At 33.3% G+C, this 18418-nt stretch overlaps 1 protein-coding gene across 1 annotated transcript in view; it reads left to right on the top strand.

The window, feature by feature from the left end:
* Nucleotides 1-6990, top strand: part of LOC133336583 (frequenin-1) — a 54992-nt gene extending 48002 nt beyond the window's left edge. The window contains exons 6-7 of the mRNA XM_061544864.1: nt 3434-3522; nt 6820-6990. Of these exons, the coding sequence (XP_061400848.1) occupies nt 3434-3522; nt 6820-6987 (257 nt within the window). The 3' untranslated portion in view covers nt 6988-6990. The remainder of the gene's footprint in view (nt 1-3433; nt 3523-6819) is intronic.
* Nucleotides 6991-18418: the final 11428 nt, after the last annotated feature.

Raw genomic sequence — 18418 nt, 5'->3', positions numbered from 1 at the left:
TTTTTTATTAAAATGTCATGCCCTTTGACATTTCTTTCCTTTTTTTCATGTTATCGGCAATAACTCTTATGTTTATTAAGGGTCGCAGACGGTAGTAAAATTTTAGACAGGGAACATATCAGTGTGTCGATTGGTGCTATAATCATTAAAATACCCTCTGGCACTACTTGGCACTAAGTTCTGGAACTCGTTTTTTCTGGAAAAAAAACATACGTATGTGTTTTAAATACGAAATTTTAGATTATTTCAGAAATTTTTCGAAGATGGGGAATAACTATCCACTCCTTCTGCAACCTCCCACACAAGGGCTTGGCCTAAATTCGGGCTATAGTTCATATATAGTTAATTATCGAACCTCACGTTATAGTTATTTATCTCGATATGAAATGATTACAACAGAATCTTAGAACCAAACCCAAAACGCGGAACATATCAAATAAATATTTTAATAGCAGTAAGGAAAGTAGTAAGTTCGGACGGGGCCAACTATATGATACCCTTTACCACTTTGGGTATATTCAACAGATGAATTCTAACAGACGTCGCATTTTTAAAGGACCAGTATAATTAATTTGGATCCAAAAAAAGTCATTCTGCAACCGATACTAAATTTTTCATTTGGTCAGATAGAGAAGCTATATCTAAATCTAAACCGATTTCAGGAAACTTAACACACATCATTCTATACCTGAATCATTACGCTTTGCCAAATTTCGTTCAAACCGAAGGATATTTAGGGCCTGGTACACCATTTACCTTAAATCGGACGAAAATATATATATAGGAGCTATATCTAAATCTGACCGATTTTCGGGAAACTTAACACACATCATTCTAGACCTAATTTATTACGCTGTGCCAAATTTCGTGCAAATCGAAAGGTATATAATGAGACTTTGGTGGACCATTTACATTAAATCGGACGAAAATATATATGGGAGCTATATCTAAATCTGATTTTCGGGAAACTTAACACACATCATTTTAGACCTAATTTTTTACCTTGTGCCAAATTTCGTGCAAATAGGAAGGTATATATAGGGACTTTGGTGTACCATTTACGCTAAATCAGACGAAAATATATATGGGAGCTAGATCTAAATCTGAACCGATATTCAGGAAACTTAACACACATCATTCTAGACCTAATTCATTACGCTGTGTCAAATTTTGTGCAAATCGAAATATATAATGGGACTTTGGTGGACCATTTACATTAAATCGGACGAAAATATATATGGGAGCTATATCTAAGTCTGAACCGATATTCAGGAAACTTAACACACATCATTCTAGACCTAATTAATTACGCTGTGCCAAATTTCGTGCAAATCGAAAGATATATAAATTTCTGTGCCAATTTTCTCGAAACTTGGTAGACATAACTCTAGGCTTATTTTAGTAAGTTATGCCAAATTTGGTGCAAATCGAAAGACATATAGGGACTTTGGTGCACCATTTACATGAAATCTGATATGGGAGCTATATCTAAATCTAAACAGATTTTCACGAAACTTGGCAGACATCATTCTAGGCTCAATTCGGTACGTTATACTAAATTTCGTGCAAATCGACAGATATATACGGTCTTTGGTGGACCATTTACCTTAAATTGGACGAAAATATATATGGGAGCTATATCTAAATCTGAACCAATTTTTCCCAATTTCAATAGGGTTTGTCCCTGGGTCAAACAAGTGCGCTGTGCCAAATTTCATACAAATCGGATTATAAATGCGACCTGTATTTTGTTTACAACTTAACACCCACAGACGGACGGACGGACATGCATATATCGACTCAGAAAGTGATTCTATGCATATTCTCAAAAGGAACTACTGGTCTATCTCGTTTCCTTTTGCCTGTTACAAACATATGCACAAAGACATACTACCCTGTACCACAGTGTGGTGAAGGGTATAATAAATAAAAAAGGGGGTTATATGGGGATTACCCAAAAAAAAGGGCGAATATAATTTTAGTAGGGATATTTGTTATCATATAGGACTACAAAATACCAAATTGCAGCAAATTGTGTAAAAAACGCGCTCAAGAACCCCAAAATGCCGAAAATTTTGGGTAATTATTGGGATTACATATTCATAATTTTTTGTGGAGAGATTTGGTACCTATTAAGAAATCAAAGTACTAAATTACTGCCATTTCGGTTGAAATATACGATAAAAACCCCTAAAATACCGAAAATTAGGGGGAACCTTTATATGGGGGGTACCAGAAAAAGTGGACCTATATTTATAATTTTTTGTGGAGACATTTAGTACCCAATAAGAATACCAAATTTCAGCGAAATCGGTTTAAAAATGCGCTCAAGAACCCGAAAATACCGAAAATTGGGGGGAACTCTTCTATGGGAGCTATGCCTAAACATAGACCTATATATCCCGTCTTCGAGCTTCACCTGTCTGCAAACAAAATACAATCCTATGTAAAATCTCAGCACGTGATTACAACAGACGGACGGGCGGACATGGCTAGATCGTCTTAGAATTTTACCCTGATCAAGAATATATATACTTTATAGGATTGGAAATGGACATTTCGATGTGTTACAAACGGAATGACAAAATTAATATCCCCTCCATAATATGGTGGAAGGTATAAAAGGTACTAACCATATGGGCTAAATTGGAATTTTTCAGTCCCCAGAATTTAATTTTCGTGCGTAGAATTATAGTCGTAAACATGTCTATACACAAGCCGCATAAAAATTAAAACAACTCTTTATTTAAATACGCCCTGTCCTGCTGTTTGTAGTCCCATGTCGGCTAATGGTGCATACAAAATTCCCATCTTTATTTGTTGATGTTTACATCGACGATCATTATTTCCACGTTCTCTTGTCTAACATTAAAATACGATTTCAGTAATGTCATTTGCAACAATTTCACTCTTTTAATGTATATTTACAAATGTACTCGAGATGTACATATGTGTGCGTGTGTTATATGGTGCAGATTTTATATGCTCTTGAAAAGAGGAAACAAGATTTACTCATGTCGTTGTTACACTAACATAAAAGTTAAGCCACACAGACATATACATGAGTATGTAAATGTTTTATCCTCGACAACAACAGTAACAACGACAATGACTACGACGACTATTACGTTTTCAAATCAAATACAATGTTTCTGGTATTTGTGTTTTTTACTGTTCGTTCATTTCTTGGTTTTGTTTTCTGTATCAAGTGTTGGTGCTGTGGTTTTTTGAGTTATATATTTTTTTGGTTCACTTCTATATATGTGTGTGTGTTTAAGTTCCTTTTATATACCGCGTATTTTTTTTTCAATTTCTTCAAATATTTTTGTTCCGTTTTCCACCGGCCTCTTCTACACGACAACAATATGTGTATATGTTTGGGGTTTTTTTTACACTTCACTATATTGTTTTTCGTTTTTTCTCCCTCCAATAGGGGCATTCCGCTTATACGATGTGGACAATGATGGCTATATAACGCGAGAGGAAATGTACAACATTGTGGATGCGATTTATCAAATGGTGGTATGTAAAGTTGTTTTTAGTTCATGTGTTTTTTCCTCACTCTCTCATCTACTTTGTTTTACTTTGATGCTGAAATGAAAACCAAGTGCAATATAACCTTAATAAAAAATTGTTTTAATGGTTAGACACAGAAAAAAAAATGAAAAAGAAAACAAAAACAGAACGCAAACAAAACAAATCCGCTTGGCCACTTGAGTGACTCTAGAAACAATTCATGTCATTTATATTGTAGTTTGTGTGAAATTTTCAAAAAATAAATGTCAAGTGTTAAATAAATACGAAGATAAATGTGTTTAGAATATTAAATGAATTGAATTTTTGTACACAAAGAAAAATAAAAACCAAAAGAAATGGTATCTTGGGTGAAAAATTAAATTTTAATCAACTTCGTGATAAACGTGAATTTGCGCCCAAGTTAAATTATATTACAATTTATCCTGATTTTGATATAAATTGAATTATAGAATTAAATTAAATTATAAAATCAATAACACGATATGATTTTCCAATAAGAGGTGTTATTCAAAAATATGTTGTTTAGTTAAATAATCGTATGTAGAGTGGCGTAAGGGATGATTGATACCAAGCAACGGCTCTGATTGTCTCCAGATGCTCCGACAGAAGACAAAGATGAGCAGACCAAAGACATATTTTACTAGCGCCTTGAAACAGCATATGACCGCTGCCCTGGCCATGACATTAAAATTCTGCTAAGAGATTTTAATGCAAAAATCGGAAGGGAAAATATCTTTGGCCCCATCGTCCTAAATTGCAGCCTTCATGAAGAAACCTCCGACAACGGCATGAGGTTGATGACTTCGCGGCAGCAAAAAACATGTTAGTTAGCAGCACAAGATTCAAGCATCTCGATATACACAAGGCCACCTGGATTTCTCCTGATCCAGCAACGAGAAATCAAATTGATCATGTTGTGATGTGCCTTCCGTATTCATCCAGTGTATTAGACGTTCGATCGATCTGAGGAGCGAATATCGATTCGGACCACTACCTTCTAGAAGCCAATGTTCACACTCGTCTTAAGTTTGCAGCAAAGTGCGATCTAACACAACACTGAAACTCGACATCGAAAAGCTGCAAACACAACAGATAGCCGAGGCCTACTTTGCTCAACTTACCCACTTGGTTGACGAAAGCACTCCTTGTCCCGATAATAATATAGAAGCACAATGGCAAAGAATTGCCCACTTCCTTCAAACTGCAAAAACCACCACCAAGAAACCCATGGAACGATCAGGAGTGTAGTAATGCTATTGATATGAAAAACGCAGCGTATAGGGCAACCCTGCAGACAGTAGCAACACGTAATATGATGGAGAATTATCGGGAGGAAAGGAGATAGGAGAAACGCGTTTTAAGAAAAAAGAAGAAAGAACAAAGAAAAACGTGAGCGTGAGCTAATCGAGATATAAAGGTGTGAGAATGAAGTGCGGAAATTGTACCAACGAGTAAAGCACCAAACCGAAGGTTTCGGTGCAGGCACATCCTCCTGTAGAGATGAAGAAGGAAACCTGGTGGCAGATATAGACAGCGATATTATCAAAATATCGAGTATACCAAGATGAAATCAAAATAGAAATCAATCGGCTGAAGAGCATGATTCAACTTATTAGTGCAATTTGGCTAGAGGAATGCTTGCCCAATGATTGGAACCTCAGCCTCCTGTGTCCCGTACACAAAAAAAGAGACTAGACGATATGTGCCAACTATAGAGGAATTAGTCTCCTTCTCATCGCATATAAAGTGCTCTGTGAACGACTGAAGGCAATTGTCAATGACATTATTATATGCAGCTTCAGACCTGGCAAATCCACCATTGACCACATTTTCTCTAGAAAAGACCCACGAAAAACACATCGACACATTCCACCTATTTGTCGACTAAAAAGCCGCCGCCCTGTCCATTCAGACATGTTTAAAGCCATGTCTGCGTTCGGTATTCCTGCTAAATTTACACGGCTATGCAGACTAACTTTAACTGGCACAAGGTCAGCAGTTAAAGTCGGAAATGACCTATCGGCGTCTTTTAATAACGAATGAGGATACAAACAAGTCGATAGTTTGTAGTGTGACCTTTTTAACATCCTACTGGAAAAAGTCATACAAGACGCAAACGTGAACAGAAATGGTACTCTGTGCACAAAACAACACATGGGTTATTGGGTCGAACATTGCGAGCGGCAATACCCACCTCTCAACAAATTGAGAAGGAGTCTGCCAATGTGGGTCTGGCAGTAAATGGCGAGAAGACCAAGCTGATGGTATCTACACGCAAGATATCCAGTAGACTCGGACCAACTGTGCAACTTGAGAACTTCAGTTTCGAGGTAGTTAAAAATTGTATATAGCTTAGAACCTCCATAAATAAAACTAAATAAACTAAATAGACAAGACGCTGATACTACCCATGCTGTTATATGGATCTGAAACATGGGTACTTTCGCAAGCAGATGAGGCAGATCTTGGAGTGTTTGAGAGAAATTAGAGTGACGAAAGTGCTTTGGAAATTGGTTTAAAAAGGGTACATCATGCTGGAGAATTACAAAGAATAAAATACGCTGTGTGACAAAGTGAATTCTCAACATTTATCGACTGAAAGTAGAAAAGGACGAGGAAAACATATAAATAACCTGTTCTTGTTTTTGAGCATCATATCTGAAAGGAAAAAAATACTTTTTACTCTTCAAGAAATTCAACAAATTCCCTATATAAATTGAGTATAATATTTACTAGGACTAGAAATAAAAAAACTATCACGCCATAGCTCAAAAACTTTAACTACTGCCAATTTTTGCCATTTGGGTTTTTAATATACACACCAAGGGCTTCCAATCGTAAAGGGACTTTTCCACCCCCTAAATCTTGTTGGACAGTTGAATAAAATCATGAATGGGTCAAGAGATATGTAGAGACATACTCCTAACGGTTGGACTGCAGCAGATCTATTCTCAGTTGAACAAGGCGTAGGGGATTTTTTCTGTACAGAAATCGGTGAAACAATTATTGCCCCCAATTTCGGTATTGATGTCCGACGATCCAAAATGTTTTGGTTTTGTGAGGATTTAAAACCTTGTTGAGCAGGTTTTACTTGTCAAATGTCAGATAATGTTGCAGCTTCCAAATAAAATACCAACTCTTATTGGAAAACCATATACAAACTATTATATTTCTCTGAGTGTACATAATTATTGAATTATTTATAGTTATTCATTAATTAATTATTAAATGTCTACAATATTTCATTGTTTATTTTTTCCCCCATTACGCAACCAAAAAAAGGGACAACAACCGCAAGCGGAGGATGAGAATACACCACAAAAACGGGTAGATAAAATATTTGATCAAATGGATAAAAATCATGATGGAAAATTAACACTGGAAGAATTTCGTGAGGGTAGTAAAGCTGATCCACGTATAGTTCAGGCGTTAAGTTTAGGTGGTGGTTAAATCCTTTTTTCTAATATTAGATACAAAAGGGTTTATATTAGACAAAGAACAAAACAAAAACATAAAAAGCAATTCCTAACTTGGTTCATTACTTTCAAAGCTTTAAAGCTGTTTGTTATTTTTAATTTAATAATAGTTAAACTTAAAACAAATATTTACTTCTTAAAGGATAGGAGGAAGGATATTACGTTTTCGGCATTATTTTTCTCTTTTCATTATAACTAAGTTTATATATTTTTCGGAAAACTACAATCTTAAGATAAAATTCTTACAAAAAATCACATTTTTTCTAAAGCCAAGAGCATTCGCAAAGATACTCTCAATGAAATAAAATAGAAACAAAAACATATATTTATAGATACGACAAACAATAAAGAAATCAAGTTCATAGCAATTAAAGAAAATGAAAAGGGAAAAATTTTCCACATAAAATTTAATTATAAACAAAAAACTAAAGTTTAACATTGTCAATACACCAATTAATTGTGACAAAACATAATTATTAATTATTATTAAATAAAAATCGAAAAAAAAACAAATGAAATCAATAAATTATTTACCTAAATATAACAAACAAGCCTTTGATATTTGGTGGAGTGGACAAAACGAAAACCAAATTACCCAAAAAAAAAAAAAAAAATAAATTTTTGGGAAAACGAATATAAAAACCACCATTTGTTTTTTTATAACATATAAAAAATAAATCATATTAAATATAATTAGAAAGGAAAACCTACAAAACAACAAATCTCCCATTGTGGAATAACATTAATTATAAAAAAAGAAAGAAAATAACACGTTTTTTGATAATAGCTTTTAGCCTTATTGTTATTAGCATTTTAGCCCAATCATCATAAAATAAGAAATGGTGATAATGACGAAAAACCAAAAACAACTCCCAAATGTTTTTAAATCAACAACAAAACAGAAATTCTTAGAATCCCCCAAAATTGTTTTAATTGTTAGGAAAAATATGAAATTATCTAACTTCAATTTTTAAATAGTTATCTTCTCCCCCTCCTCAAAAAATAATATATATCTTTTGCAGATTATATATCTGTTATGGTTAACTTAATCAGTTTGATAATATTTCTCTCCAATTTATATAATCCATCATACTGATTTAATTTCTATTCTATATGCGGTTCAGCTTTATTATTTTTCTTGCACAAAAGATGAAAAACAAATGAAAAATAATAACACAAATATTTATAATTAAATAAATATTTAACAAAATAGTTATTTTATTACCTTTACATATATATTTACTATTATTATATATATTTACTTATTTATTTATTATATATTATATTAACTTTAAACTACTTCCAAATACTCTTGAATATTTAATAATAAAATTAATTTTGTAAATATTAAATAAAAACATGAAATGGAAAATTTTATTTATTATTTTTCAAATTAATATTTATTACAGGATGATGCTCCCAAAAAAAAACTAATTATTAATCTAAATTTATTTACGCATAATTAATATTCTTTTTATATACAGTTTTGAAACATTTGAATTTTTTCGAATTAGTTATCTTGGTTTATATAAGCGGGTCGTTGTCGAAACTATTTAAGATGTATTGGCATAATTTTCCACAAATACTGATACGTAATATCACGTGAATATGAATGATATTGAAGTGTGTTGTTGATTTTTTTTTCTTGATGTACACATATAAGTCGAGATGTTGTCTTCTACTTGATCTTTCCATCGGATGCGTGGCCTTCACCTTCTGCGTGAACCATCACTGGGCTCGCTTTTATATGCCTTTTGACCCACTCTCAAAACATGACATACCCAACGTAGTTGCTGCAGCTCGATCCGTCCATGTCGATGTCCCAGAATAAATGGTACAGCTCATGGTTCATTCGACGACGATATTCACCGTCGGCGCATATATCTTCTGGGATATTTTTTTCTCAAACACTTTAAGAGCTGCTTCATCTTCTCCTAGAATATTTAGTATTGAAAAACGATCGGTGGACGTTTTGTGTATAGACCCCCAGACAAAGGAACCCTCAATATTCATTATTGGTAGGGTTATATGCACGTTTTCAACGGATTTGTCGTGGTATTTTGTGGTTGAAGGTCACGTTTTTCAAACAAATTGGTGGTAATTTAATATTTTGGACTCTAACAAGAAATAACTCCCAATTTTTTTTTTTGGGGTGTTGGCTTGGATTTCAGATATAATTGTCAATCGCCAAATGACGTTTTCGATATGTATAAGACCCCAGTACAATTTTCCAAGGTGCAGTGTATATTAAATTTGTTAATCCTTTTGATAAACTTCGAAAGATTCGTCAGAGACCCAATTAAGGATGTATATTTTTGATCGCAAAACAATTGTATATGGATATAGTGAAGTTCCTCCATATATCTGTTGAAATCACGATAGAGATAAAGACAGAGCTTTAAATTTTAACACTGATGTCGCTAGTTCTCCTAGAATATCTATTATTGCAAATGGTATAAATCGATTCAGGTTTTAGTGTATCATAGCTATAACCAATGATCGGAGCAGTATAGTCGGACGTGTCCGACCTTATGATACCTTACACAACTTCTACTGAGTTCTAAGTTTCTGTGGATCTATATTCCGAGGTAATATTTCGTGATACTCTTGAACGATTAGAGGTCAACTGAGGAATATTTTCCGGAGTAAAAAATACTACTATAATACACTATTAAAATTTCTGTAATTTTACACATTTGTAAGTGTGGCCCCTTGCCTTCCACATGAAAAAGTTATTATGTTCGGCTGCTAATTGTGGCGTTTAGAGCGACTAGAAAGACAGACAAAAATAAACTTGTCGGTCCATTTCATCCCGGAAATATAATTTGATCATCATAGAAAATTATTGGCGTCGTCCTTGACCACAACGGTAAACTCATACTTTCTTCGCCATTAGCGCTACTATTCCGCCATCAAATGTGGCAATGGTAATACCACACAATCTCAGAATAAGTATGCACCCGTAAATACTTACGTACAGATCTTCCATCCGAAAACAGACATCGATATAATTGGTATCAATTTAAAGATCAAACACACCTCTTGTATACACTATACATTTTTCGGGTCTATGTCCTTCAGGAGTAAAAATATACATCACAGGATACAAAATTTGTAATTTTTCACACAAAAGTATATATTTGATCCGATAAATATAGACCCGAGAAGTTGATAAAATATTCATTCAAATTTTCGTGGTGACATTTACATTAATACCAATTATATTGTCGTAAAACAATCAAAACAAAATTAAATATTTAAAGGTGCTTACATTCATATATAATATTAATTTATTAACCAATTAGCTAAATAGAGGGCGAAATATATTTGTCTGAACTCGCTTTCGAAAAGAACAACGTCCATAATTTGGCCAGTGATGATCAGATAAAATTATAATGGATAAAGTGGATCGAACATATTTTGTGTTTTTTCTACATTTATAGGCTAATTGAATACCCTGACAACAATTTTTAGAGTATGTCATGAACGTTTTTCAATCAGATAAATTTTTTTGGTTTCTCCTTGGGTGGTAAAATAACATAGCCTTCTTAAAGCGGTATTGCCCAATTTTCCATATTTTAAAGATGTTTTTCTGGTCTTAAACCCGAATTGGCTTTATATTTATATTTTGGGATATACCCATTTTATTTGACATTCCGCATCGTTGACGAATATTCATCTATTGGATATATTTTAAATATTGGTGCATATGTTTATTCCACGGTATGTTAAAGGTCCTTAGCCGAACCTTTTTTGTAATACTACTTACACATTGTTTCTGTAATACTTCAACCGAAATTTCTGGCTACGAAAATGTATAATGTATTAGGCATTGGGTCTAAAGTAAAGACTTTTGTACGCCGTTAAATATAGAAGGCAATGGTTTATGTATTAATATTGTACCGAATAGTTAGTCTTCTAGTGTTCGTTTTTTCTCGAATTCTTTCTAAGACTTCAGGATAACCAATTGCGGAACGTTCGTCGCAAAACCAGGTTAGGTGAAGAAACAGGCTGTCATTCGAAGTAATACCACAACCGAAACTTCTGGATACGAATATCGTTTATAAGGTATTAAGCATTGGGTCTAAAGTAAGGGCTGCAAGAAGTCAATGGTTTAAGTGGATAAGTCGGAGCTCGCATTAACATTGTGTAGAAGTATTCTTCCAAATTTAGTACTATTTAGTACACATTTGAATTCTTTCAAAGTATTCAGGAAAACAAATTGTGGATCACCCATCGAAGTAGTTTTTGCAGTACAACTTTCGTTGGATTTGGTTATTTACGGTTTGCCATTCTCCAGGCAAATGTTTTTTGAAGCATTTCTTAACACAACTCCTGACCATGCATCATAATAACGAGTTCGAATTATTCCAATACTGAATTATAATGGATGTCAGCACACTTTCTTGTTTGCTCAAAGTTTTGTTATTAAAGGGTAGGGGAGAGGGGGGCACCTTTGAACGTGGGGCACCTTTGAACAGCGCTCATAAAATCTTGGTTTAATATTTTGCCGACTCGCAACCACATTTTTGTATATGGCAATCTTGTTCTCTATATGCGTAAACCACTTTGGCTTGCTTTTTCAGTTGTCGAAAAATTGTGCATGGGTGACCATGTTTTCTCAGTGTCATTGTAAACTTTTATTCATTTGGTTGTAAGGGCGCAGGAAGAATTCTGTGATAGTTTTCTTTCGTCAAACAAATTTTTTGCATTCCAACAATCATTTCAAACATAACTAATGTAATTTCTTTCATATATATTTATTACAAAAAAAGTTATTTTAAATTTCCGTAAAATGCCATGGGTGGGGCACCTTTGAACATGCCCATTAAACTCGAATAAAAAAAGGAGTTTTTAACTTTTGGCTTCGATTTCTCAAAATTTCAAATGATAAAAATAAGATTACGAAATTAACTGTATTTTTCACCATATTAACTTGTATTTTTAGACATTTTATGTTTTAATAATTTTTGATCTAAATTTTTTAAATTTTGAACATTTTTTATATATTTTTTGATGAATTAATGCATTTCTGATATGTATGAATAAAATACATACATATTTGAACATAAACACTGTAAAAAACCATGTCGTTCAAAAATGCCAACCCCTGTTCAAAGGTGCCCCCCTGGGGGGGCAGTTTAGAACACTTTGAGTTCGTCCATTAAAACAGTAATAAAATATATTTATCAAGCTTATAGTATGTCATATGTATATTCATTTTAAAGGTTACATATGTACCTATTAGTTAAAATTTATAAGAAACCAAAAATGATAAAATAAAAAATTTTATAAGGCTTGAAAGCAAAAAGTGTTCAAAGGTGCCCCCCTCTCCCCTATTTTTTGTCAAAGTTATGGCTTGGAAGACAGATGAGATATCTCATAGGAATTATTTTGATATCGGATTGTTTTTTATCTTCTTTAATATTTATTTTGGGTTCTAAACAAATCCACTTTACTATCCATATTTTAATTTTTTTTTTTTAATTTCTAAAGGTCCGTATGGGTAATTTAGTGTCAAAGCCAGAATGGAGCTATGAAAATATAATGCAAACGAATACTTTGAGTTGGTATTCAGTCCGTGTGACGTATACGTTATTTAAAACGTTATTTACTACTCATACGCACAATAGAACTGCAATGGCTATTTTTTATTTTAGACAAAAAATAAAAATTCAATTTGCAAGTCAACCTGTAATAAATACAAACCAATTTATATTTTTTTACTATATTACAATATAAACAGCACCTTTATTATTATAAAAAACTACAACCACCTAATTAAAAAAAACAATAATTCAAAATGAAATTGAAATGAAACTAACGCCTCACTGAAATTCTTCAAACACAATCCAATTAAAAGAAATAACAAAATTAATATAAAAACTGAAAATAAATCCAAGCAGCATAACATTTGTATATGTATATTAGCTTCAATAAAAAGAAAATCTGGAAATAAATTACAACCTAATTGCTGTTCGTAAATAAATACGAAACAACAGCAAACATATAACCGTATACAAAAAATAATAAAATAGCTTAAAATTAATAATAAAAAAAACAAACTATCCATGGAATATAAAACAAAGCCCACAAGGCTTTGCAACCAACTGACAACGCAGTAATTATATACCCGTTTTTTCTCTGCTCCCGTATTTGAGATGAACAGCGGCAACAACATCACAAAAAAGGTATAACCGGGTTCTATTTTTTTCTGAGGAGAATATATTTAAAACCAGTGAGCGGAGCAGTATAGTCGGACGGGGCCGACCATATAATACCCTACACAACTACCACGAAAAGTACACTTTCGGCGGTTCTATATTCTGAGCCAGGGCAATATTTCGTGATATTTGCACCCTTTGTACCGATTATAGATCAACAACTCATCTTTCTATGTCTTGCATATTTTCCAAAATGTTTTTTGTTGAAGTGAATATTTACGCAATAAAATAAAAAATTGGTCACTTTAGGTTTTGGTTGATTTGACCCTCGGAAAATTGACCAATCATCATCTCAACAGCCGCTCTAAGTATTTGGTCAGATCCCCTTCACATTTTAAAATATGGGATGTTCTGCATATAATAATTGCCTATAGAGCGACAAGAAAATCTGACAAAATTAAAGTTTTCGGTTCATTGCACCCCCTGAATGAAATCTCAACTTCACCGAAAATTATAAGCGGCGTCCTTGACCATAATCGGAACTTCATGTACAATTTTAAAGCAATCAGCGCGACATTTCCGTCCTCTAATGGAGTAATAGTAATAATATGCACATAGTCACCTTTAATTAATTGCGTATAACTCCCGAATGGGAGTACATACAGCCATATATTTGGTATCAATTTGAAGGTCAACAACTCATCTTAGACAAACTATCAACATCTCGAGTATATGTCCTTCAGGAGCAAGTATATACGCCCCAGAATAAAAATTTTGTAATTTTTCACACAAAAGTCAGGGTTCATTTGACCCGCTAAATATTGGCCGATCTTTATCAAAACAGGCATGCTTATTCTTAGGCCCGATCCCCTTCTCCATGTAAAATTTCACGACGTTCGGACCATAACTGCGGCCTCTGGAGCGGCCAGAAAAACCGACAAAAATTTAGTATTTGGTCCATTTCATCCCCTAAATATTAACCGATCTTTACCAAAAACAATAGGGGTCTTCATTGGCCAGAACCCATCCTACATGCAAAATTTCGTGAAGATTGGACCATAACTGTGGCCTGTATCGTGTTTACAAATTATAATGGACAGACGGACGGACGGACGGACGGACGGACGGACACATGTCTAGATCGACTCAGCTAGTCGAGATATGACGATCGGTATACTTAAAGGTGGGTCTAGGACCAATATTTCGCGGCGTTACAAACATTTGGGGCTGCACAAAGCTATAATACCCTGACAACATAGTTGTGTAGGGTATAAAAATGGCACAAATTTTTATTAAATAATAATTAAATCAATAATGCAAAACATATTTTATTGTACATAACACCACACTCCCACAAACATATATATTAATGATAATATTTACAACAATTTAAAAGTTTATATATATAATGAAAAAACCAGTGAGCGGAGCAGTATAGTCGGACGGGGCCGACCATACGATACCCTACACAACTACCACGAACTCTAACTTTCTGAGGATGTTTATTCTGAGTCTGAGTAGTATTTCGTGATATTTGCCCCCTGTTGTCCGATTAGAGGTCAACACCTCTTTCTTACTTTTTTCGAATATTCAGTACAGTCCTTCTAATTACTTGTCCAGATTACCTTCACGGTGGGTTGTGTTGTGATTTTCGGATTATACTCTACTCGAAAACACACAAAAAATTATGTTTTCCGTCCATTTCATCCCAAAATTGTATCCTGATCATCACCGAAAATTGTAGGCGTTGTTCTTGACCATAACTGGAACTTCATGAAAAATTTCAAAGCCATCAGCGCGATATTTCTCCCTCTAATGTGGTAATGGGTTACTAAATAATATCTGAATACGTAAGCACCTGTAAATATTTGACTGTAACTCCCACATCTGAGTAGATACATCACTATATTTGGTATCAATTTAAAGGCCAACCACTCCTCTTGGATATGCTATCAACTCCTGGGGTCTACATCCTCCAGGAGTAAATATATATGCCATAGAATACAAATTTTGCCATTTTTCACACAAAAGTCAGGGTCCATTTGACCCGCTAAATATTGACCGATCTTTATGAAAACATGCATGCTTATTCTCTGGCCCGATCCCCTTCTCCATGCAAAATTTCGCGGTGTTTGGGCCATAATTGCGGCCTCTGGAGCGACCAGAAAAACCGACAAAAATTTAGTATTTGGTCCATTTCATCCCCTAAATATTAACCGATCTTTTCCAAAAACAATAGGGGTCTTCATTGGCCAGAACCCATCCTACATGAAAAATTTCGTGAAGATTGGTCCATAACTGTGGCCTGTATCGTGTTTACAAATTATAATGGACAGACGGACGGACGGACGGACGGACGGACGGACGGACACACATGTCTAGATCGACTCAGCTAGTCGAGATATGACGATCGGTATACTTAAAGGTGGGTCTAGGACCAATATTTCGCGGCGTTACAAACATTTGGGGCTGCACAAAGCTATAATACCCTGACAACATAGTTGTGTAGGGTATAAAAACAACATTAAATAACAATAAAACTATAACAAAAAAAAAAAAAAAAAAAAACAATTTAAATTGAATTATTTTGTTCATTCAATATGATTTAAGCTCACCACGAATTAAATTTACTCTCAATGCATTCAATCAATTTTTCACATTCTCACAAACACACAGACAATTTAACACATTACGGCGATATATATTTTTTTTATTTTATTTGATTTGTTTTCGTTTTTTCGTTTTTTTTATTTTCAATTCTATAATATTTAAAACAATGTACTCTTAAACAAGTCAATTTGGTTTTATGCTATAATGCAATCATAAAACTGTTTTATTGTAAATCTTTAATAATAAATATATATTTAATAATAAAAACAACAAATTTAATAATTCATGTAAAATCAAAGAAAATAATTTAATAAAGAAACAGTAAAAAAATAATATTAAAAAAATCGCTTATTCAATTAACATGCGGAAAAACTACGGACATGAAGTAAGTACAAGTAATTCAATTTAGAATAATAACATATGTAAGGGAAAGCCAAAATATATAAAGCAAATAGAAACACTCAAAGTGGCATTTTTATATAGCATGTATTATTCAGGGAATAAAGCGGATATGGTTTTAAGGATAGTTAAACATATATGGGCAATATTGCCAATTTTTTAACATTGCTGAAGCGGAGGTTCACCCCTTTATAACTCGGGAACTACTTATGTGTATGAAAAAAAGTGAATAGTTTTGGTTTAATTGATCTGTCGTTGCAAACTGTGGACTGTCGTTTGGTGGAAGCTGTGTCTACTTTAATGTAAAAAAATGTGTAAAAACAGGTTGAGGCGAACCAGTTATTTTATGTTCTCTATCGATTTGTGACTAAGCTATTCATTGCACGGTCTTCGTGCAAAATAAAACTAGAAGCCAACAAAATGGGGACTACGCCCCTTACGTATCATTTTTCAAAATTTTAACTGCTTAAAATAGATTTAGATTTTAACTTAAAGGTAGATTTAAATGATGCTGACATTTTGAAGCTCGATTTTGAGTGTTTTTTTAATTTTACTTCTAGCTTTAATACGCAAACAGGAATTTCTAAAAATCGATTATAAGATTATTGTAGTCGCGAATCTGCGTAATTTGATATGTATTTTGTGTATGTAGTATGCACAGCTTCAGAGTAATACTCATCCGAAGGTGCGAATTTTGTGCGATCAAATTTCTAAAAAACCTATTTTTCGGGCCACATTTTTAGATCTGTCAACTGAATGATATGGGTACCCGCGATCAATAAGGTTTTTTACGTTTCGGATGATATAAAATCTTCTTCGTGAAAATCCATCTACTAGAACGGCGGGAACTGGCCTTACAAAAACAAATGTTTTTGAAAATATGTTTTTTAAAATATCGCGGATTTATTTGCGTTTTATGTGGATCATTTCCGCTTCAATAAATGATTTCATACGGATTTTGTTCTTTTTCAAAAAGAGAACTTTAAAAACTTTAGCCGAAAGAGCGATGTACCCAATTTATCTCAAAAATAATGTGAGCTGGCACATCCATGGTTCTTAATAGACCACATTGAAATCGGTATAGATCGATGTATTTTTTAGGGTGCTCACCGAAATCGGATGCGCGTTAATGGCATATGGAGTTTTCGGATATTATTCGCGTTTTACGAATTTTTGGGTACTTCAATGTAACGTGTGGCCCATCTTAGCCGTCAAATGAAATTTCGCAAAATATATATGGATTGGAAGATAAACTTCAGAACTTCCTGAAAACCGCATGCGCATCAAATGATTTTGAGAATTACGCGATTTACACGCAATTTAAAATGTATAATTCATAATATTATTTTATTTTAAGATTTATTCCTATTTATAGAATTCTAAGATTTATCGGAAGGGTCTTGATATAATCCGCATGACAATTTTTCGGCGAAACTCAAGTAAAATTGCAGAATAGCCCCAACATTTTCGGAAATTTCTTGTAAAAAAGTAAAAAAAATAATTATGATGACATTATTTTTTCGAACCAAAAACGAATATTTTCCCTCAATATCTTGTTTTGTTGTCGCTGTGATTTACAAACCGCTACACGGACTTGTGTGATTTTGATATCATTTGATTCATCATGGTGTTTAGATTATATAGATATTTTTAAATTAATGTTTAGGTGTGTGTATGTCATTAATATAATGAAAATATTGATGTAATCTGCTATATTTTTTTATTTTTCTCATAATTCGCGAAGAAGTGCAACTTTATCGCGATTATTTTAATATATTCATATTCTTATTTTACGTAGGAAGATCTATATCAAAGTTTTTGGTCAATATAATAAACGGCGTAATTTTAAGATTTTTTTCTTATGCCCAAAATTAAAACCTAGATAACTTTTGCGCGCATCAACCAAAAATTTGATCGCGAACGGTTTCGGAGCCAGAACATTTTTCTCTATATGTGTACCAAAAATCATTGAAGTGCCACAAAAACAAAAAGGCTGATTTTTTGAAAATGGAATATTAAAAAATTGGCAATATTGCCCATATACGAAGTGCCATTGATGAGTTTAAAACATAAACATTATAATATATGCGATGCTTCAAACGATAGCTGCTTCAGTTTAATTTCATTTATATATAATTCATATCATAATATTAAGTATAGAACGTAAAATTAAAAAAAGTTATTGCAAAAGGTTTTTTTCATCTTTAGTTCTTCATGCTAAATTAAATGGAC

Source organism: Musca vetustissima, unplaced genomic scaffold (assembly GCF_032173495.1).
Source record: "Musca vetustissima isolate MV318-11 ecotype Yass unplaced genomic scaffold, APGP_CSIRO_Mvet_v1 utg66989, whole genome shotgun sequence".
NCBI classification, from domain to species: Eukaryota; Metazoa; Arthropoda; class Insecta; order Diptera; family Muscidae; genus Musca; species Musca vetustissima.
The sequence above is the reverse complement of the archived record's forward strand: the minus strand, read 5'-3'. Positions and strand labels throughout refer to the sequence as shown.